Raw genomic sequence first — 24,186 nt, forward strand, 5'->3', positions numbered from 1 at the left:
ATTATCTGGATACTTCATGTGAAAAAACAGACAGCAGTTTTGCACCTGGTTGGCAATATTAATGGAAAATTGTTTCTGTTTTAATGTCTTGGGCTTTATTTTTATTGCATAGATCAGAATAGCTCCTATCGTCTAACACTTTTCTTGGAATTAAAAAAAAACAACTTGAAATGATGATCCTCAGTTTTCCATGTGTGAAAAGCACAAATACGTGATTTCATTGTAAATAAAATGAATGTATACTTTAAAAGAATATACTATTTTTGCATGAAATTTGACAACTTAAAAAATGTGCTGATGCCTCATAGAAAACTCTGGAAAATGTTTTGTTCAGAAATGGTAGTTTAATATTTTTATTTTTTAATGTGAAGCAACCTGTGCAGAATGATTTCCAAAAAAACCCCAACTAGATATTGCACATATTGTACAATTTATTGAATGCTGGCCAGTAAGCATAATGGATGGTATCCATCCATAATGTTGACAACATGGTATCACTATATAGGTAGATTCAGTGCTGATGGCTTAATATGTAGTCCTCACACATTGGATGTTCTTCAAAGAAATAGTGATACTAGGAAAATTTTTCCCAGCTTAAACTGCCCACAGATTCTGTTGGTAGAAACAGAAGCCGCCCTGAGCCCATCTGCGGGGAGGGTGGGGTATAAATCAAATAAAATAAATAAATTGAAATAAATTGCTGCTCTAGATAGAGTAAAAGTCACTGTCCCTTTTAAACAGAATTCCAGCTAGCTAATCCTTTATCTGCCTGGCTTTGTGAACAGAATATATATTTAATGTTTTTAAAAGTGAAATCAATAACACACAGCAGTTGCTATACAAAAATTAAATGAAATTGACAAGCTATTTGTCAATTTTACCTCATTGTGCCTTGAAAGTGGAATTGGCTGGAGTTTCAACTCCATAGCAAATAAAGGAGCTATTTTAGTACAAATACTGGTGAAAGGGAGGGTTAGCTATCTCCAAACCAGGTGATAGAAGAGCTTGAGATCAGGGCCATCGTCACACAGGCCCTTATTTCGTCAGTTTTGCACTAGAAATCGTTTCTTCTGTTATCGTTATTAGAATGGATTCTCCCATCTTTTGACGACTGTTTGCGCTTCCAGTCAGTCACATTAAAAGGGAAAAGCGCAATTTGACGGTCAGTCAAAGTGCCTCTGGAAACGGGGCCCTAAAAATCCCGCCCCCTTTAAAAAAAATTTTTTTTGCATATTTGCGTTATATAACTCTTCTATTATAATGTTGTGCTGGGCCAACCCAAAAGCCAACCGTGATAGGTAGCAGAGGTTTCCCACCCATGGCAGAATAGCGTTATAGCGCTATAGCGTTATAAGGCTGACGTTTTTTTAAAAAAAAATTACTTTGAGGCTTAATTGCGGGTTGCACTGGGGCTTGTGGGAGTGTAGGGCAGGAGAATCAGTGTTAGGTGAGACAGATTATCAGGGAGAGTGAGTGTTTTGGTGTTGCAAAGCGTTCATAGTCGATCCAGGGCATTCACATGGAAGTGGATAAAGACGACATAAAAAGTCACAAAGGGTGAATTGGGGAGAATGGCGAAATCGCAAGAGAGCTGGAATAAGGTGAGAATTCAGCAGGAGATGGCACTAGTTTGGCGCTAAATTTATGGCCGTGTGACGACGGCCCAGTTTGCACTTGAAAAGATTCTAACACAAATTGCAAGGGAAGTTCCAAAATTGACTATAGTTACCGCTTTAAAAAAAAAAAACAAGCAACACCTGGGCAAAAACAAGAACGAATAATTGAGCAGAAATGCTATCGGGAGTCTCAGGCATAATCGAGAGGACCTGAAGGGATACCTGAAGGGAAAGGCTAGTGTGGAGGCATATCTACGTGTACAGATTTCCTGCAGAGCAATGGAAGTGACTTCTGCATTACTGCTATTAGGCCTAATCCAGTATAGAATGAAAAGAGGGAGCAGAATGGTGTGGAAATGAGGTCCTTACCTATTTTATTTTCTGGATAGCATTAGCTTCCCTTCCAAATCAGTGAAGTAGTAAAGTTGATTACAAGCCACTTCTGCTTAGATCAGTTTCATTTCTAAGTAAAAATGGAATGCATGATCTCAAACATTGATATGCATGGTATTCATCCTTCCACAGGTATGCATCCTTCCATATGCGGTTTATTAAAACTAAAACTTAAAAACAGATTTAAAAGCGTCTCTGGCTTTTTCTGAATAGATTTTCATTTCATTCAGACACAATGCTAAACTTCCATAGAATCCCTACATATGGTGATAGTTACCCTCTCAGTAAACACATGGTGATAACAAGGTAAGGAGTTGATCATCATTGGAAATGGCAAAATAAAGTTATACCATTATTCCATGCTTCTAAAAGAGTAACAGCTGCAGTACACAAAACCTGTCAATATGAACTTCCTGAGTAATTTGTGAAAGTATTTTTAATTTCAGTGGGCTTTTAAATTTGTTAATCATGTTGAGTTTTGTTTACGAAGAATAATTGGTATTATTTATACTGTGGAGTTGACAGAAGATGAGAGGTTAAGCAATAAATATCCTTTTAAGGAATCCTGATACAAGGGAGCTCACCTCTGCAGAAAAGAAAATTTTGGGCAAACGAGCTTTTAGTAATCCTGTTTCCTGCTTCTGCAAGAGGGTTAGAGGCATAGCAACCCTATACTCCTTTGTACTGAATCACACTAACTGCATTACAGCAAAAGCTTCTTATAATTGCGAAGAAACCCCAAAGTCACACTTATTTCATCCACAACTGTCACCAATTAGGGTTTTTCCTTAAGACAACAGTACTTCAGTACTTTATCCTTTCTGTCATGCAACAGCACAATGTACCTGCATTCAAATACAGCAACAAAGATATACTCAAAATACCATTTTTGTACATATAGTTTATTTTTTTGCTGAAGAAAAGTGAAAGGACTGAAATCTATAAAGATTTTTTAAAAATGATCTTCACTGCAATGAAAAGTGCCCCCCCCCAATTTTAGCTTATCTACCTGTATACCTAAAATATATACAAATCTGGAAAAGTATTTTGTAAAGAACAGAAAGACCACCAGACTTCTCAAAATCTGTCAGCGCTCCTCTTAATTGACAAAATATTTTTTAAAAATTCTTTATTCCTATGTTCTGTATGACCAATAACCAGTCATTCAAAAAAAAAATGAGTGCCTATACTCATGCTAAGTTTTGTTTTCTAAATGACCAAAGGAATAATGGAATCTTAGGTTCACCGCAAAAATCTTCAGCAAACATTCTGATTCAAATCACATTGAAGAAAGTTATGCAGGAGCTTGTAATGATTTGAACTTACTCTTGTTATGAAATCGGCAGTAATTACGTAACCAAATGTATGAGCTTGTTTAACACAAACCTGTAACTGGAAATGCATAGTATTTTTATCAGACCATGTGTTTAAAATAATAAACTTGAGATAATTATTCCGCTTATTTTTCCACTCTGTGTATGTATTTACTCTCTCCAGTTAACAGGCACATGTTGTTGACACATGGCAGCATTTCCACGTGGTCAGATAAACAACATTAAAAAAGACCAGTGCTTCTAATGCTGCAAAGCACAAGTGGCTGGAACTTTTATGTTTTAGTCATATTATGTTGCAACAAAAGCAGATTTCTGTCTCTGCCTCCATACAGAGATGGGCATGAACCAAAGTTCGGCATGAACCGAGCCAGTTCGTGGTTCACGAACTGGTGGTTTGTCAGAGCCCATGTCTGATGAACCACCACGAACTTTAGGCTGGTTTGTTTGGTTCATTTTTTGGTTTGTCACTGCAGACAGCCTGGCACCGATAATCATTTTCCTAGGCAACAGCGGATGGACTTCCTGCAGACCTTCTGCTGACCCAGAAGTGACCTTCTGCTGGCCTGGAAGTGACCTTCTGCTGACCCAGAAGTGACGTTTTCGCGAACCGAACGAACCGGTTCGCGAACTGAGGCAGGTTCGTGAAAGTTCATGGTTTGTGAAATGCGGTTTGGTTTTTTCCAGTTCATGTCCCTCTCTCCCCTCATATAATGTAACAAGGATATCCAAGAACTCATCAATTTTTATTATGTATGTCTAAAGGCATGTTTTACTTTAATAAAGCCGTTATTTATTTATTGCATTTTTAATTCCACCCTCCTTGCAAGGGCAGCAGATTTTATCCTCACAACAACTCTGCAAGGTAGATTAACTTGAGTAAAAATTACTGGCTTCTCACACATTTCTTGGGCGGCACCACTTTGGAAAACAGATACAGAGATGCATTATAATACTTCTTCCCCATGCTGAACATTCTGCTTATGGAAAGCTAGTATGTCAAGGAATGTGATTCTAATCTTATCTCTTTTCTTTGATGGACTACTTTATGTGCAAGAAGCATTGGAGGAATTGTTCAAATACACAATCCTTTACCATTATGTCTTCAGAACAGATGTGTTTTCTGAACATGTGGCTTGACCTGTGTATTACACTATACCAGGGGTGGCCAAACTTGCTTAACGTAAGAGCCACATAGAATAAATGTCAGATGTTTGAGAGCCGCAAGACAGGATGCATTGAAGTGACTTCAGAAGAAGAGACATGTTTGGGACAGTGTCCTAAAAGTGACATCACAAGAAGGGGTGGGGTTTTGCTGCAGTAGGCTGCAAGTGACATCATCGGAAGGAGTACAGCTTGGGAAGAACCATCACCTGACCTTTGACCTGGAAGTGACAACACAAAAGTGATGACACATCCTTGCTAGGCTTCACCAGGTATTTTCTGAGTCACACCTAGCAACCCCAACATTTTTATTGAAAATTTGAAAGACATGGAAAGAAATAAGGAAGGAAGGAAGGAAAAGGGAGAGAAAGACACGGAAAGAAAAAAGGAAAGGGAGGGAGGGAAAACATGTAAAGAAGAAGGAAAGGGAGGGAAATAAACTAGACTAAAATAAAATGTATGGCCATGGTGATATTCAGAGACCTCCGGGAGCCGCACAATATGTTTAGAAGAGCCACTTGTGGCTCCGGAGCCACAGTTTGGCCACCCCTGCACTATACAATATAATACAAAGAATGTCTTACACTAAGCTGAAGACCCAGGAAACTTGTGGAGGGAAATCCCCCCATATTCTGCACCTCTCTCTTACTTCTTTCTCTATTTCCTTTTATTATCCTGTTTTTCACACCCTCTCTTTTATGCTTGCTCACTACTTTTCCTTACCCCATTTTCCATTCTCTCTTTCCCAAGCTCTTTAACCGTTCTCCCGCCCCCACAACTGCTTTCCCCCAATCTGTAGCCATGGTACGGTTGCCTAGGCCTCAGTTCCAGTGCCTCGGTTGCTAGGCAAACCCACAGTGATTATGAACTTTCAGAGATCTCAGGATTCTCCATTTTAAGATTTTTAACCCCTCTCCCAATAGCTAAATTTAGGGACTTTTTTCCTGCAAGCCTGGGGATTCCCCTAATTTTGCTGTGGATTACATGACCCCACTGTGCAGATTTTTTGATCTTCAGTCTAGAGCTATTTTTCAGAATTAGATATATTGATAACAACACTGCATCATGTGAGGGCTGAATGTGCAGCAATGAATATTCATAGAAGTACATAGAAATGAGGATATTCAAAAGTGGGAGTCAGAAGATGTGTTTGATACAAAGCACTCTGCCTTGGGTGAGGGTACATGAGAAGCCCATGTATTTCTCCTCCATATAGACACAGTGGCGTGAGCAAAGTCTGAAGCCTTCCTCTAGCCTAAGGAGACTTCAACAGAAAGGTCACTTAAGTTGAAAGAAATCCTCCACCCTAAGGCTGGATACATGTGATCAAAATGAATACTTTTTTAAAGCACAGAATCATTTGTGTTCCTTGTTTTCGCAGACCTCTGAGTATCACCTTTTACTAACCAAGGTTTAAAGAAAAATACAGTGTTGTTCTCAATTGCTCATTGAGATGTAACGCATTGTATCTGTGTTTTTATCCCACCACAACTAATAACTTTGTAGGGGTGAATGGAAAAATTTCTATTGGGGAAAGAGTCCCTAGGAAAGGTTAAACTCCCCCCTCCCCCACACACTATGGCCAGAATGGCACATTCAGGAAACGGGAGACAACAACTACAAGAGTGAGATTAAAATTTTAAAACAGCATCTTTGGATTGCAAAACTAGCAACTCAGAAAAGAGGAATTTCCATTTTCAACACATGGTTCAGAGCAAACAAAACAAAAACAGCCATGAACATCACTAAGGAATATTTCAGCATATTCACCAACAGAATTTGAAAATTCTGAAAATTTGAAAAGTCTATTGAAAATTTCGCATTATTCTTTCTAATTATGAAGTTAATGGTCAAGTGCCTATAAGTAGAGAGGCAAACTGGGAGCACCCACAGACTATGGTGAAGTTTCTGTATGCTCAGTGGACACTTTGGATATGGAGAAAAATATTCATTTTTAAAAAAGCTACAAGGAATTCTCTGCCACATCCCCATGGCCTGATAAAAACTAAGCCATTTTAGAAGTCTTAACAGTGCAACCCTAGAAGAGGCCTTAGACTGGAGTAACTGCTTAGGATTGCACTGAAAAAATATTAGGGCATACTCAAGGGAAAAGGGGGGAGAGGAAATGGAGGAAACAAAGGACAATTTGCTGACTCAGCTTTTATAGTAGTCTGAAATGGGAAATTTGCATTTGATCTCAATAGTTTATCCCCTCATAATGTTTTTTTGGTCCTCAGGTGGGGAAAGCCGTAACCCTCTCAGGTTTGCTTAGCAGCCACTGCAGCAAAAAAACACACAAAAGAAAACAGAGGTTCAGGGCTCGAATGCCCCAAATCGTTTACGAGAAAAGGATTACAGAGCTCAACAAACTTTGAGCTTCTGAGGAAATTTGGCAAGCAAAGTGTTACAGGGTCAAATTGCCCCACTTTAATTGTCTGAAATGAGTTGAATGGGTTCCTTCTTCCCAACTGCATTGTGAATTGCATGTTTTATACAGCTTTTATTTCTTCATTCTCTGATTGTGTGATCCAGTTTTATTGCACTGTTTATTGTATGTATTATTTTGTTATTGTTCTGTAATCCACCTGGAGTTCCAATGAGAAAGGTGGACAAAAAAATGAAGTAGGTGAACAGGAACCCTCTGAACTCATCTGTCTTGCCCTACTTTGCTGCTGGATGGGTGAAATTCCTCCCTTCTTTCACAACTCCTTGCAGATCTCCAACTTGCTGAAACTATTATTCACTGTTCCCTTTAAAATCAAACCCGATTTAAGAGCCAATACAAACGACAATGGTAAGAATAATGAGCACCAATGGTACTGTGAAGCTCTTGCTGAACCACATTCTCAATTACATGACTACCACATGGAGCATGCACCAGAGAAGGGTGGGGAATGGTTGCAGAGCAAGCATGAAGTCCACAGGTTAGGGAGCCTAGCAGTTTACCACCCCCTCTGTTGGTAGCTGTTTCAAGCTGCGAAACACTAGCCGATTACAAGCCCAGCAGTGCAGGGCCCCAGCCCAACTTACTAGAACATGGTGTGGGTGCCACATTGAGGAACGGGACACAGGTGGCACATAAAAATAAAACTCCTATGTAGCTAACCGAAATACTGTGTATAGCTGCTGTAATGGAACGAGTGTGTTACAATACCTATAACAACAGCATAGGATTTCAACGAACGGCTTTCAGTACTAGACATGACTCTTCTGTCATATTTTGCCCCCGCCGTTAAAAATGTTTTCAGTCGCTGCAGATATTGAAATGCTCTGCTGTCAGATGAGAAAAATTTGGAGGTGGTGGGAGCTGCAGGTTGCTGCTCTGGTTGACACACGAGACGAGCGTGATGCGTAAGTAAGAGGGAAGAAATTGAGAGAAAAGGAGCCAAGGGGTTCGGAGAAGAATGGAGAGTTTCAGAACTGCCTTGTAAAGTCTTACGGTACGCAAGTTTACCTAGAAACAAGTATCTCTTTAGCCAATGCGACTTACTTAAGAGCACAGCACAAGATTAAGCAGCGAGCTAAAGAAACCGCAACGGCACAGAAAGGGCGCGGCTGGAAGGCAGTTGCGTTGACCGCAGCTGGAAAAGCCTCGTTCCCGCAGGGGGTGGGGCTAATAGGTTGGAAGACCGAATGACGTCTGGGTTGTTATTGGACGACAGGCTGCCTATCATAACGTCTGTCCTCTCACGCCTAAGGCGAGGCGAGGCTCCGGTTGGTGCACTGAGGAATTGCTTGCCGGAGCTTTAGAGGAGATGCAGTGCTGATTCCCTTTTTCAGCGCCGTTACATTCACTGAAAACCTTTAAAATAATTTACAAATAAGTAATTTAAATCATCTTATGTAAATGGATGAAGGAGCCAAAGTGGGACCAATTGGCAGGTGGTGCCTCAACAAAGGCACTTTAGTATTCGTCAAAGGGGCAGAGGTTTGGATAGAACAGCCCTCTTGGGATTTATTCTCACTTTACAGAATAAACCAGAAGAGGGTAAGTGGGACAAATAACCCCTAGCTGGAGCTCCCTACCCTGAGTGATAACAAAACTCTATGATGGGTGTAGCTCGTAGACCCGAAGAGTGCCAACGAGGGACTCCGGTTCCTCATGTGTAAAAGTCTGGATTTGGCTTCCCTCAGTAAGAAAGCTTTAAGAGTTGGTAGCCTTCCATTGTTTCCACAAGCTTTTGGCAGGGTAGTCTCCGTGTTTTATTTTGTGAAAGCAGTTGGCCTAGGCTTCTGTACCACCAAGGTTTGGGGCTCCCTTCCCACCCCCCACCTCCACTGGATTTATACGGTTCTTACGATGCCCTCTTTCCCCATTTTAGGCAGTGCTGTTCTAGAGAGATAAAGCAAACAAGATGGACTGGATCAAATTGCGCACCTATTCTGAGAAAAGGAAGGCCCGAAAGAGTGTACACTGTGCTTCTCCTGTGCCAGGCATGGTAGTTCCTGCTATTGTGAGCAGCAGGAGGAATGCCCCTGGGCAGTGCTTAGACCTGCTTTCCAAGCATAGAAGGCAGCCTTGTGCCAGAAGTAATAATTTCTGCCCTGTGCAACTCACTTTCCTTCCCACTTCCATTCCTGTGTGACTGGACGAAATGTGTTTCCTCATAAATAATGCTATAGGCTAGCTATGTGTTATATATGAGGTGAGACTCTAATTATAGGTACTGCCCAAATGTTATCTTAATCTCTGTTTTTGATAGAGGAGTGGAGGATGGTGGAGTGTCAGTATGCATATGCTTGGACTCATGTGCAAAATCTTTTTAACTAGAGTTTTAATTAGAGGCATAAATCAAAACTGACCAGGTCTGCCATTTATTGAGGAATTTCATAATGGCCTATTTGAATCATAATGAGTTGGAAGATTGAACTATTCCATTTTTGGTGGTCTTTAACTATTTCTTTCAAAATTAGTTTGGCTTTTTTGTTCAATCTATAGCCAACTGAGTTATAAAGATTCTTCTAAAAGCAAGATGTGTTGGGGTTACAGGTTCATCTCAGTTATATGTGGTTCTTATCAGTGGATCACTGCTGGCATATTTACTTATTAGTAATCAAGACCTGGTGCTTTATCCAGAGATTTTTTTAGGGGAGTCTGGCAATATTCACTTTAAAAAAATTACTTTTAAAAAAGAAACAAGATTTTCATGAATTTAGATAGTTTAAAGTGATAATGACGAGTTATGTCTATGTGAATTGGGTATGTTCAAGTGTACAGTTCATATTTTGTTGGTGTTTGTATGGCTTATGGCTTCGGCCGGAAAAGCAATAAACATATTATTATTAAAAATTACTTTACAGGGTCAGAAACAACCTTTTTTAAAAAAAATGGGGGTAGGGGTGGATCTGACTAAAAGAAGGCTTGTTTTCTGGGTCACTAAAATAAATTGCCCCGCTTGAAATGTAAAGAGCAGATGGCAAAGCTTACACAAACACAAAGTCCTGTTACACAAAGTCCTGTTATTTTTAAGGCAATTCAGGGCACAGGCAACCCTTTTTAAAGTAGAGGAATTGCCATTGCGTAGCATGCTGTTCTAAAATGATTTTCCCATGTGAATGCTGAGTGGAAAAGTAAAGGATCTCTTTTACCTCAAAAATGGCCATGTGAGTCAGCCTTCACAGTACCTATACTAAGAACACCCCCAAAGGTTTTTAATTATAGAGTGTTCACAGTGCATAAAATTGAATTTCCAGAAGGGGGAGTTTGTACCCTTTGGAAAGATGTAAAACAAGTTGGCTTCACATTTGTAATAAACTGATGTGGAAATAACAAAAGGTGAAAGAGTTGTTTTTACAGATCTCTGTAGAGAGAAAGATCAACAGTTGTCATAATCCCACAGTTCTGTTAGAATGATCTTTCAAATTGTTTTCCTTTGAGAAGGCAAATTCCCTCAATAGCCTTTTTCTTGTTCCCTTGTCATTTGCAGGAGCTGTATTTCCATTAGCTGATTTCCCACCCCATGTAGGGTATTTAGAATTTTATTACCTTGGAGAAAACATCTTTTTTGTGCCAAAGTGTGTGTGTTTGTGTTGAGGGTATTTTGTAGATGTACTCTCTTCCCCACCCCCAAACAGAGTCATTTACAAAGGGATGCTTATCTGTGATTGTTTTAATGATCATGCTAGTGAACAGCAATTTGATTATTTTTTGCTGGTATGATTTCTGTAGATATGGTACCAAAATGCATAGGGTAGAATTGCTTGTTCTCTTTTTTTTTAACACAGCGGAAACCAATCTTTGCTAAAATGTAGGTTCTTAAAAGTGCACAATTTTTTCCACACAATCTTGGCAATCTAGTTTTTGAGCAAGTGTTTGCTTTTCTCCAGGCCATATTGGAAATGTCAGTGCAAAAACGTTACCAGCAATTCAAGAAACCTCTACGGTGGACTGCTTTTCAGCTGAGCAAAGGTATAATATTACACTCACATGAAATACCGTGTAGATTGATCTTGAGGAGGATCTCAGCATGATGGTGTCAGTTCATACAGTGTATATTTGCAAGCACTATGGACAGCCCTTCTCCTTTTTTGGTATGACTTGCTCTTTTGGTAGCATCTCCATAGTAGCCATAATGTAACCTCCAGTTTGTGAGGGTGTTGGATATCTGGATTATGTTCCAAATTAAGGCTATTTGCCAGGAAGAGGTTCCAAATAGTGGAGAGGGCTTGAACTGTTCCATGACAAATGTAGCCCCATAATTTTGTTATTTACTTTTCATATAGTGTTGAACCAAATTATAATGAAAACAGAGGCAAGGAGGTGAATGAAAATATCATTGAAACGGGCAGTAATACATTACAGGTATGAATGTTGTTGTTAAATCTCTTAATCCTTAGTAAGTCTGAGCAGTATGTGGAAGGCAGGCAAAAAAAAAAGGAATTACCACCTACATCCTGTCAAAATACATGTAAGAAACTTTGTATGCAACTAATGGTGCAACGGTGTGCTCACGAATATTTAGTGATTATAAGATTACTTTGGGAAGCCATGTAAACTGGGAATGCAGGAAATACCATGGGGAGGGGGATCAGAACAACATTTCAACAAGTTAATGTTGAGGGGAAAGATAATTTTTTCCTTCTGACAAATGATTCAGTAATTCAGCCAATTGTTCAGCTTTGTATTCAGTACCACTCTGTATCTCAATAATTCTGATTTTAAAGTGGGCGTCTTTTCTCCCGCTGTTAAATAAGTGGTTATCAAGGCAGCTTGCAATAGTTACCAGTATAACTGGTGGTAAGAATATATTGGTTTCTTAGTCAAAATTAAAACAGTATCGCTTCAATTATTGACCGTGTAAAACTGTGTGTTAAAGGGATATATGTCCAGGTGATTCTTTATGTGAATTTTGTGTAGTAAAAATTTCATGCTTTACCATCTAAATCTTCCACTGTTGACTTTAGGATTCTCTGCATTTAAACTCTGGAAGCAGAGAGAGCTTGGAAAATAGTGAGGCTAGTTCAGGTTAGTATGCTCAGCTGTGGTGTGATCAAGATCTTTACTTCTAAGTATGTATTTAGATTTTACTCGCATGATTAATATTCATGTAAAGTATTGCTAAATATTATTTTGGTTTCCCATGTCAACTCTATTGCTTATACTGTAGTGTTTCTAATGCAGGCTAATTTACATTGTTAGTTTTATTAATTAATTAATGGCATAAAGAGGGGAAGAAATTCTGGAATAAATCTAGAAGTACTAATGAAGTATTTTCAGAATATTTGTAATGCTGGTAACATAATGTGCGTTTTGTTAGTGCTCCCAGTTAAGTAGATTTGGATCTGCTGAACATTTAAATTAGTGTTGATGAAAAATTCAGTAGACCAGGATTTATCTGTTAATGTCTTGAGGGTGTGAATGGACCAGTAAGAGAGATTATAAATTAACAATTTGATCCTCTATTTTGTGCACTTGCTACTCACAGTTCTTAGTTCTCTTTTTCATGATTGTATAATGCTGCCAGGATTGGGGCATTGGCTACTTCTAGAAATAATAGAGAATGGTAAAGAGATTTCTTGACATAGGGAAATAGCAGGGATTAGGTAATTGACTGTTTAGCTCAGTGAAGTCTACTGTCCTATTCTTCTGGTTGTTTTGTAGATTAGAATAGCTGAATCAATTTTCTTAAAAGTTAAATATTCTTAATTAACTACTGTAGCTACATGAGTATATATTATTCATACAGAATGTGTTTTACTTGACATAAAGAACAAAGATTCAGGTTTTTATCATGGAACCTGAATAATGTGGTTTCTGCATGGTAACTATGAGAATACAATATGTACTTTATTAACTGTACTTTTTGCACTTACTAGCTTTGTCACACACACTTTCTATTTGCATTCTGTTTTGTAAAACCTATACAGATATAGTCTGAATTGAAGATACATAGCTTTTGACAAAAAGAAAACCCAACCGTAAAATTTTGTAACCTTGTGTAGGAGTGGCTTTCATGTTTGCGTAGAATGACTGTTTTCAAATGTTAATGATTCAAACATTTCTACACGTTCTGTTTAATTACAGGGATGACTCTACCAACAGGTGTTTCATACTTTCTGCTGGAGTGCTTGGATTCTCGTATAGATACTAATATAGAATCTAGTGATGGAACAAATAGTTACTCATCACCTGAAACATTCAGGGATGAAAACGATACTATTTATACTTCATACATTGAAGATATGGGTGAGAAAAGATACTTATAAGAGCATATCTGTATTTCTCTTTCAGTGAATCCCGCATGTATGTTGTATTATTTTGTGCACGATATGCATTAGTACAAGTAGAGCCAGTTTGGTGTAGTGTTTAAGAGCGCGGGACTCTAATCTGGAGAGTCGAGTTTGATTTCTCACTCCTCCACTTGAAGCCAGCTGGGTGACCTTGGGCTAGTCACAGTTCTCTGGAGCTCTCTCAGCCCCACCCATCTCACTGGGTGTTTTGTTGTGGGGATAATAGTAACATACTTTGTAAACCTCTCTGAGTGGGCATTAAGTTGTCCTGAAGGGCGGTATATAAATCGCATGTTGGTGTTGGTGTTGTTATTATTTTAACTGTATTCTTATTTGCTGAGTGAGGCACCTGGAAATAGTCATGTGGGAAAAAATTGTCCTTCTAGAACATTACTGTTTCTTATTTATACAAAGATATTGTTCCTTTAATCAAACTGATTATTTCACTACATCCCTTATTTTTAATTTTTGGTCTGGCAGTTCTTGACCTCTCTAGTCCTGGGACTAAAGTAAGCCATTCTGTTTTGGCAGTTTCACCTTTTCTGTATCTTAGTGCACTTTCACTTCATACCTTAATCATAGACACATTTGTTAACTCCCACTGAAATCAGTTGGATTTGCTCTAGAGTAATTAGTTTACAAATGCAATGTTAGTATTGGTTATCGGGTTGTCACAACAAAGAGGAAAGGCTGAAGAGCCTAGAACTTTTCTGACCAGAAAAATACTTGGGAGTTGAGCTGACTGCAAAAAATATAGATTTGTTCAAGAATAATTATGAAAAATTATGGACTCAGATAGAGAGAGACTTGATCAAATGGAATAGACTGAATCTGTCATGGTTGGGCAGGATTGCAGCAGTTAAGATGAATGTGTTACCAAGAGTAATGTTTTTGCTACAGACAATACCAATCATCAGAGACTCTAAACAATTTGAAAAATGGCAGAGGAAAATATCAGATTTTGTTTGGGCAGGCAAGAAGCCTCGAGTGAAAGTAAAAGTTTTACAAGATGCAAAGGAAAGAGGCGGAATGCAACTGCCCAACTTGAGACTTTATCATGATGCAATCTGCCTAGTTTGGTTAAAAGAGTGGATGACGTTAAAGAATAAGAAACTATTAGCCCTAGAGGGATATAAAAAAATTTTTGGATGGCACGCATACCTATGGCACGACAAAGTAAAGGTCAACTCGATGTTCCTACATCATTTTGTAAGGAGAAGTTTATATACAATCTGGAAGAAGTACAGAATTTACTTACAAGAAGGAACCCCCTTGTGGGTGGTTCCATACGAGGTGATAGATCCGAGAGCTGTTGATAATGAACAACAATGTTTAACATACAAAGAAATAACTAAAATTGAAGTATCTAAACTTAGAATAAAGACGCAAGAGGAACTATCACCTAACTACGATTGGTTCCAGTACAGACAGATTAGAGATTTATACAATTCGGACTCTGTAAAAGGGGGCATACGAACAGAGAACTCGGAACTAGAGCAGACCCTTCTTAAAGAAGACAAGAAAAGAATATCCAAGGTATACCAAGTACTGTTGAAATGGTATACTGAGGATGAGATAGTTAAAACACAGATGGTGAAATGGGCTATAAATTTCAATAAAGAAATAACAATGGAGGCATGGGAATACTTGTGGAAAACTACAATGAAGACAACGACATGTATCAATATTAAAGAGAACATTTTCAAAATGATCTATCGTTGGTACATGACACCAAAGAAGATTGCGCTAGGGAACTTGAATACTTCTAATAAATGCTGGAAATGTAAGAAACATGAGGGCTCCCTCTATCATATGTGGTGGTCGTGTGAGGTAGCTAGGCAGTTCTGGGGGGAAATAATAAGAGAAATGAGTGAAATTTTACAGTTTCAAATAAATAAGAACCCAGAACTCCTGCTGCTAAACTTGGGAATGGAGGGAATTCCAGCCCATCATAGGACGTTGATTTTTTATATGACTGCAGCAGCTAGACTTTTGTATGCGCAGAAATGGAAAGTACAAGAAGTACCAACTATTGAAGATTGGATCTACAAATTGCTGTATATGGCTGAAATGGACAAGATGACAAGAAAACTGAGAGATCTGGACTCAGGGCAGTTTAACACAGACTGGGAGAAGCTGAAACAATATCTGGAGAAGAAATGGGAGGTGGGAGGAAAACTGTGGCAGTTTGAGAACTACTGAAGTATAATAAAAGTATAAAAGAGAGGGGTGACTTTACCGGGGGAGGAAGAGAAATGTGAATTTATAAGCAGTTAGATTAATTGATTGAGATATATATAGATATGTATAGGTTAACTGATAGAGAATAATTAATGATAAGGTTTAAACATGAGGATTGACTAACTAACAATATTTTCTTTCTTTGACAAGATTTATATGCACCAAACTGAATGTATAGAAGAGTTAAATTGATTGAGTATCTGAGGAGTTATATAGAATTACCATAAAAAGATGAAATGAGTAATACATAGAGAACAAATCAAATTGTTTGATTTAAATGTGGGAAATTTTTATGGTTTATGATATATAGGTTTATATAGAAATATTCAAAACTGGAAAATGGGATAAATTGTTTATCTAAAGACGTATAGTTTGGGTGTATAATAAGTAAGGGAGTTAAAGATGTACTGCTTAATATAATGGAGAATGTATATCTGTTTTAGATAGAGGAATTTAATAGAAGTAAGGGAAAAGGGACAGAGGGTGGGAAAGCTGTTGGAAGTCAACAAAAGGGGGGGAAAGGGAGGGGGTTAGAAACGGAAAATTAGGGGAAATTGATTGTAATGCAAAAATAATAATGTTCTAACCCAATAAAAAACTTTTCAAAAAAAAAAAGAAAAAAGGCAGCAATGGGTGGATGTGCTAATAGGTTTATACAACTTTGCATCATTTTTTTATGTCGCCTTTCTTGCTGCGACTCAAGGTGGATTACACATTGCAAGACAATTTAAATCTACAGGAAAGGGATATTCAGTAAACAATATAATAGAGGTCTGGATTGCGGAAATATGAAAAAATGAGCAGAAATATAACCTGAAACAATATAACCTGACCTGAACCACTGGTCTGATCTAGCAGAGCTTTCTAATGTTCTTAACTTAGTGATTTTTAAGCTGTGGAAACAACTAATGTGGTTTGTCATTTTTGTTTAGAAGAAACCTGTACTAGTCTCAAAGGATATCTTGGATGCAAGAACTCTACCCTCCTTGATACCAGCAAAGCCAACAATATAGACAAGATAACACCACTGCCAAATTTTTCAAAGATATTCGGTAACTTATTGCATGTTATAGAAGCGTATACATCTGAAGTTCATTCCTTATCACCTATTCTGTGGATTACCAGACTGTTAGTGTGGCAAATGTGTCTGGGAATAAATCATTTGAGTGGGGATTGGTTGAAGGAAGTATGGGAATGATTAAGCGTTTCCAACTTTCCATTTTTCCGTTGCCAGTTGCTGCCCTTTCAAATCAATTGCTGCTGCTTTACAGTTGGAAAGCAGTGTCTTAGTCTCCTAGATCTGTACCTTTTGCCAAATACTTGAAGACAGATTAAGATTATCATTAAGGAATACTTACTCTATGTCACCTTTTATTTTTAAGAACAGCATGCATTTTATTTTTAAGAACAGGACTTCTGTCAGTCCTACCTTCTCTGTAGTTCAAAGCAGCATTAATATGTAACACAAAGCTTTAATGATACTCATATTCTACACTTACTCATTTTTTAGAAAACACATTGCAAGGTCAAGATGAGCGCATTCCAAGGTAATATAGAAACAAAATACTTTGTGTAATGTCATAATTTGTTCAGGATGTACCTTTCACTTTTAATTTTCTGATCTTCATTTACCATTGGTAGTTTCACTAACATGAAATGTGAAGATGAATTCTATAAGTTTATATAATTATAAGCTACTTTTTAGGATGGCTGAATTTATCATTTCTTTTCAGTTAAATATATTATCAACGCATTGGTCTGTACATACATACAGTGTTGTACAGGAGGATCTGTGCATGTTCACTATTATAAGTTGTGCTTCATGAGCCAATAAGATTTGAATTCCGTGGGGTAGTTTTCTAGCTGGGAAATGGCAGTTGGTCTGGGAAGTGAACAATTGAAACCAGAGTAATTTGTAGGCTCAGGTTATAGGTTTCTTAAATAGTTTCTTAGACTGCCAGGAAAAAGTTATAGAAATAGATACTGTATGTTCAGCTATGGGCTAGATTACTTAGTGCAATCCTAAACAGTTATTCCCTTCTAAACCCATTGATTTCAGTGGACTTAGAATGGTATAACTCTGCTTGGAATTATGCCATTAAATACTTCGTTTCTGTTTAGTAACTGATATAGCAGACCCGGATTCAAACAAAAAATGTTGTTAAAACAAACTGGCCTAACTGGCCATCCAACAACAGATAGAGCTGGATGTCATCTGCATTCTGGTGACAACCCAGCCCAAAGCTATGAAGCACCTGGCAAGGGGGGCGCATATAGATGTTAAACAATATTGGGGAAAGAATCGCCCCCTGCGGGATGCCGCACACCAAAGGATGGACAGCGGACATCTGTTCCCCTAGTGCCACTGTCTGTCCCTGAGTGTGGAGAAAGGAGTTCAGCCATTGAAAGGCTGTCCCATGAATCCCCACAGTGGCGAGGCAGAGGGTCAGAAGATCATAATTGACTGTGTTGAACACAGCTGTAAGATCTAAAAGTATCAGCTGCACTGACCTGTCCCATCCAGGCAGAGCCGCAAATCATCTGTTAGGGTGACCAAGGCCTTCTCTGTACCATAGATAGAGGAATCATCCAAGAATACCCATAGTTGTTCTGCTGTCGCTTTCTCAATTACCTTGCCCAGAAACAGAAGATTTGAAACTGGGACATAATTGACTGGATCAACAGGATACAGCAATGGTTTCTTTAATAAGGGCTGCATCACTTTCTCCTTCAGTGAGTCTGGGAAAAACCCAGAACTCAAAAGATAGATTGATGATGTCAGCCAAAGGATCCCGGATCCCGGCATTGACATCTTTTACCAGCCGTGATGGGCATGGATCCAGGGGGACACGTGGTAGGCTACAGAGCATACAGGATCTTGTCCACCTCATCCTGAGAGAGTGGCCTGAACTGATCTAATATCAACTGTGAAGACAGCCAAGGGGCCTCCAGTTCACCCAATTTATCAACTGTCATTGGCAGATCCTGGCAGAACAACAAGATTTTGTCCGCAAAAAGCTTCCAAATGCCTCGCAGCTTATTGCCGAATTAACATTTTCAGTCATCCTCTGAGAAAGGGATGTTAAAGTCTGAATCACTCTAAACAATTGTGCCAGGTGACAGCTAGTGAATACAATGGAAATTGTGTAGTAATCCCTTTTCATGGCATTAACTGCCATCTGATAGACCTTCATAAGGATCTTGTTAGATGTTCTTGTCACTTCATGGATTCACAGCCACACTCACTTTAGCCATCTCAGCTCCTGTTTCAACTGCCATAGTTCCTTGGTATATCAAGGGGCCACTTTGGTCCAGGAGAGGAGAGGGCGATGGGTAGTGATCTCATTGATGGCTTCAGAGAGACGGATATTTCAGTCCTCTACCAGTTCATCCAACGAGCCATCTGGGGGCATCAGATCACGCAGAGTGTTCCCGGAATCCATTTGGATCCTTTAGACTGTGGTGGGGGGTCAAGGGGCCCAGACGAACCCTCAGAACGGAGTGCTCTAACCATGGCACTGCCACAGGCATATCCAGTTCCACTTGTATCCCCAGCCCAAAGATCAGATCCAGCGAGTGTTCTGCTCGATTCATGGGAGTTGATACAAATTGGGAGAGTCCCAGTGCTGCCATGGATGATGCTAGATCCATAGCCTGCGAAGAGGCAGCATTGTCTGCATAGACATCAGAATCACCCAAGACCAAAAGCCAAGAATATTCCAAGGTCCAGCCGGCTACTGCCTCCAACATGTTTGGCAAAGCAGCTGCCAGTGTGCCGGGCAATTGGTACAACAGGCAGATAGCTAAATTTTCCTCAGCATCCTGCACCAGGCTCACACAATCAATGCCAGCAATCTTTGGTGCAGGGAGCGGCCTGATGGAGAAAGGCTCTCGAATGATAACTGTCATTCCAATTCCATGGTCACTGTCCTGGGACTGATGAAAGACTGAGAATCCTGGGGTGGGGAGAGCTCTCTCAGGGTGATAGTTTCGCCTTCCCGTACTCAAGTCTAGGTCACGCACATCAGGTTCACCTTTGCAAAAAACTGCTGGAGAGCAGTGGTCTTATTATTTATGGACCTGGTGTTGCATAGCAGCAGTGTCAGGAGAGGGCATTTAATCCTAGCCCTGCTACCAGCTTCCCTTGGGATGGGGCAAAGGTTGGAAGGAATCTGAGTATGACCATATCTCTGACTCCTTCTCTTACACGTCCTAGCCCCACCGCCATACTTCCCTCGCCACATGAGCATTGGGATCCCCAAAGCCATGCTGACTGCCCACTTTGGAGATTATTGTGCCCCTAGCACAACCATCCTACAATACAGGCCATGCTGTAGCCCAGGCGCATGTAAAACAACAACCCTAGCTAGTAGGTAATCATTCAAACTCTTACACCCTAATCTAATAGACAAGTCTCATCTTCCCTAAATCCCAACCAGAACAAGACCTATTAAGCAAACAGTAAAGGGGCTATACCTACTGCATCCTGCAACCAGATGATACAAATAAGTAACCAACCCAGCCCTAGCAATAAAAAACCAGTCAAAGGGAAGACAAGACAACAATTAAGGCTGGAGTGCAGAATGCAACAGAAACAAAAACAGAACAAGTCTCAGCAACCAGGAGCCAAGAATAGTACAGTAGTCTTGCTTTCAGTCCAGCCTCTGCTGTCAGATGTAGATCCCAGCCAGAGGCTTCTTATGTTAACCAGAGCTGGTGCCACAGTCCAGGCACTGCTTCCATGCACATATTCCACCACTCTAAGAAGCTCTGATGGGAGCAAAAGGATCTGGGGAAGCCAGCAGCAACCAGGTCACTTCAGGACTCTCTGAAAACACCAGTCTCTCCAATGATCTCATCTGGCCAACACACAGGCAGAGGGTGCTGGGCAGTGGCATTAGAGCCTTTTTGATTGTCATAGAGCCTTTTGGATTGTCCACGTTGTTACCTTGGGCATCAGTTGCGCCGGTTGAGCTCTGCCAACTCCTCCACACTATGCCTGCTGGCAACAGCAGCCAAGTCATCCCAGACCCAATAACAGCCTTGGCAGGGGCTCCAGCACCTCAGTGGACGCCTCAGTGCAGTGAACGGGCTCCTCAGCTATCTCGACAGTGCAAGACGCCAGCAACAAGCTTGTCATTTGTCCATGCTCCACAGATGTTCATAGTACACTGCAGGTTTCCCAGCTCCCAGTTTCAGTCAGCATTGATTTAACTATGGCTGCAGCCTGAACAATTGGGCCCTCAACATTGAGAATAGCCAACAGGCAGCTTTCAAGCAGCTCTCAGGTGCAGGTCCACGAGCTATAGCAAACAGCAGCTGAAGCAGCCCTCCAGCTTCTCTGTTCTCAGCTCTCTGGCTTCTCAGCTCTGAGTTATGTCCAGTTACAATTTTCTAATGGCTTAGTCATACTTGCCATATATACTTGCTTTAATTTAGGGTAGGATCACAAAGGGAAGAACTACATGTTATTTCTCTAAACTTGTATGTGTCAGTCAGCAGTAATGAGGCTTTTACAGAAGATCATCAGCAGGTAGGAGGGGTTGCTTAACCTTCCCTGCTGACTGATTCTGTTGCTCAAAGCTCTTCTTTTTAGACCCTTTCCCCACCTGACATACTTCCCTGCATGAAGCTGTCTGAGAGAAAAATGTCTAGTTGGAACAATTGCTGTGGAGAAAGGGTTGAGCACACCAGCCACTGATTCTCCTGTTAATGTTTTATAGCTTTGGGAGGTAAACATGGTGAAGGATGGTTGTTGTGGGTTTTCCGGGCTGTACTGCCGTGGTCTTGGCATTGTAGTTCCTGATGTTTCGCCAGCAGCTGTGGCTGGCATCTTCCAGCCACAGCTGCTGGCGAAACATCAGGAACTACAATGCCAAGACCATGGCAATACAGCCCGGAAAACCCACAACAACCATCGTTCTCCGGCCGTGAAAGCCTTCAACAATACATCAAACATGGTGAAGCTTAAAATAAATAAATAAAACAGTGGTACTGTAAAAATATTTTTTGGTGTAGCTACTATTAGTAGCACAGTTAGCTGAATAATCTGTGTGGCTAATGCTTTCAGCATGTGTGTGTGTGTGTAGTTGAATTTATAGAAATGAGTTTTAAGTGCTAGTTGTATAATAATTACATTTTCCCATGCTTTTCTTAACCATGGTTACTATATGCCATCTAAATAAAATAGTTTTGCAGTGGTTCTAGAAAATGCTCAGACTTGACAATATTCCCATAAGTATTAGGGTATTCTCCATGAGTGCCTCTCTTTATATCCTCAAAGTTCATATTTGTCAAGAAGATATGGTTAGCAAAACCTCTTCTTATTCAGTGGCTGTTCAAAATATGCTACTATAATCAGGTACAAAAGAAAGACTCATAAATTATTAAAAGTGTGGGCTGACTCTTAGCCATTTTTGTTGTGTACTGATTTGAGTGATTCTTATTTAGATCACTTTTAGTCATGAGTGGTCAGTATCTTGTGCCAAGATCATTTGTGAAAAATACCACATATGATCACAAAACAGACACTAGCCCATCACTACTCCAACATCAGTCTTAAAAGGAAAAGATTATGATGTAAGATACATCAAACATCTGAAAGAATGGCGCGCCTTTGCTCCCGAGCTGTAATCTCAATAAAGTTGTGGCCTCTTTACCTCCAGCACTGTGTTTGAGTGTTTCTTGTCGCCGTGCCCCCTCCCCGCTCTCCTCCCCCCATTTAGCACTCGCCTGCAAATAACGGCTCCCAGACTCACCTGGGGGCCTGAGTTGCGGGCGATGCGGGGGGAGGCGAGCGGGGAAGCAGCATGGTGGCCGCCATGTTGGGGAGGGGTGGGGAGTGTCCAGGGGCCAGGTATCTCCGCCCAGGCACATCCGGTGCAGGCCCCTGGTCAGATGGCTCTTCCCCACCCCTCAGCACTTGGCCCGTGGCGGCATCCCGCCCAGCCCTCCCTTTTGTCACAACTTTGGACTGAGCAGGCTGCGGATTGGGGCATTGGGCACCGATCTGTTTGGGGGGAAACAGGGCCCTCAGGCTCAGTTTCCCTATTATGGGGATCCCCATAAGGGGTCTGGGGAGTGAGGAATGGCCGGTGCATGCCCAGACGGGGGCTGTCAGTCCGCCTCACTCCCAGGTGACAGGGGATGATCCACACAGGGGTGTACACCCACCTGGCATCCCACTGACTGTCATCCCATGGTTCCCCCCCTCAGCAGGGGTCTGAGGGGGCGTGTGGTTCATCGACTTGGCAGGCGGGTCAGCCGATGCTCGGATCTGTGCCCTATGCGCGCCTTTGCTCCCGAGCTGTAATCTCAATAAAGTTGTGGCCTCTTTACCTCCAGCACTGTGTCTGAGTGTTTCTTGTCGCCGTGCCCCCTCCCCGCTCTCCTCCCCCCATTTAGCACTCGCCTGCAATGGCAACCCATCAAATGTCTGACCAGATACAAAGCAAAGGCATTTTGGCTGAGTATTCTAGGATTATCTCACATAATTCTGTAAAGTAAGTAATTGTGAATTTTTTTGTTTTCCTCTGTTTCATGCATTCTGAGATATGGCAAGTAACAGACTTTGTGGTGCACCAGGAAGCCTCTGGTTCAAATCTTTATTTTGCTTTGAACACCCTCCATGGCCTTAGGCAAACCTCTCGGCCCCCCTTTACTTGGCTGCTTCAGTAAGATTATAATAATTGTGTCCTGCTGTATGTCAGAATTATTGTTATAAAGATTGCTGAGAACGTTTATAAAGCATTTTGGAGCTAAAGAAGTGTTGCCTAAATGTTCTATGTTCCTTACTAAAGTTGGTTTTGCAACAACATTTGTCTCTTGGTATTACTATAGCTTGATGATCAACAATCCAGAAACATGAAGCGCAGAAAGAAGGTACATTTCAGAAGTTTTCCAGAAAGCACAGCGGCATCCTCCTATTCTGTTGCGCTTTCTTCTCCATCTCATGGAATTATAGCTGGAGAGTTTGTCTCAAAAGAGCCAAGTGCTGATATGGTAAGTTGGTATAATATGGTAATCCATTAACCTTTAACGTGGCAGGGAGTGCAGGGATTGGAATGAGATGAGGGTGAGAAAGTTGTTGGTAGGATTAGACCAGAAGTGTCTACACCAAAAAGTAAGGATCAGTGGAGTACTCCAGCTCTATTTTTGCAGAAGCTTGTTGAGCAGAATCCCACATCTATAATGAGAATTGTCCTTCCTTGTTTCTTCTATGTCCCTGGATATTAGGGGAGAGCAAAAAATATTTCTCTTGATGTGTGCGTGTTATGTGTATGTTATGTGACGTCAAGTTGTCTCCGATGTATGGCGACCCTATGAACGAAAGACCTCCAAAACGTTCTGTCTTTAACAGACTTGCTCAGATCCTGCAAACTGGAAGACGCGGCTTCTTTTATTGCATCAAGCCATCTCGTTTTAGGTCTTCCTCTTTTCCTGGTGCCTTCCACTTTTCCTAGCATTATTGACTTTTCCAGAGAATCTTGTCTTCTCATAATGTGACCAAAGTAAGATAGCTTTAGTCTTGTCATTTTAGCTTCTAAGGAGAATTCACGCTTGATTTGATCTAGTACCCACTTATTTTTCTTTTTGGCTGTCCATGGTATGCGCAAAACTTTCCTCCAGCACCGCATTTCAAATGAATCAGTTTTCTTCCTGTCAGCTTTCTTTACCATCCAACTTTCACATCCATACATGGAAATGGGAAA

The 24,186-nt window shown here is 40.5% G+C and overlaps 1 protein-coding gene across 1 annotated transcript; it reads left to right on the forward strand.

Moving 5' to 3' along the window:
- Positions 1-8,859: 8,859 nt before the first annotated feature.
- Positions 8,860-17,026, forward strand: MEIKIN (meiotic kinetochore factor). The gene is made up of 7 exons (XM_054976351.1): positions 8,860-9,034; positions 10,832-10,913; positions 11,228-11,306; positions 11,909-11,969; positions 13,029-13,158; positions 16,403-16,527; positions 16,986-17,026. Exons 1-7 carry the CDS (start codon positions 8,860-8,862, stop codon positions 17,024-17,026), a joined length of 693 nt encoding a protein of 230 aa, XP_054832326.1.
- The last annotated feature ends 7,160 nt before the right edge of the window (positions 17,027-24,186 follow it).

Source organism: Eublepharis macularius, chromosome 4 (assembly GCF_028583425.1).
Source record: "Eublepharis macularius isolate TG4126 chromosome 4, MPM_Emac_v1.0, whole genome shotgun sequence".
Lineage (NCBI taxonomy): Eukaryota > Metazoa > Chordata > Lepidosauria > Squamata > Eublepharidae > Eublepharis > Eublepharis macularius.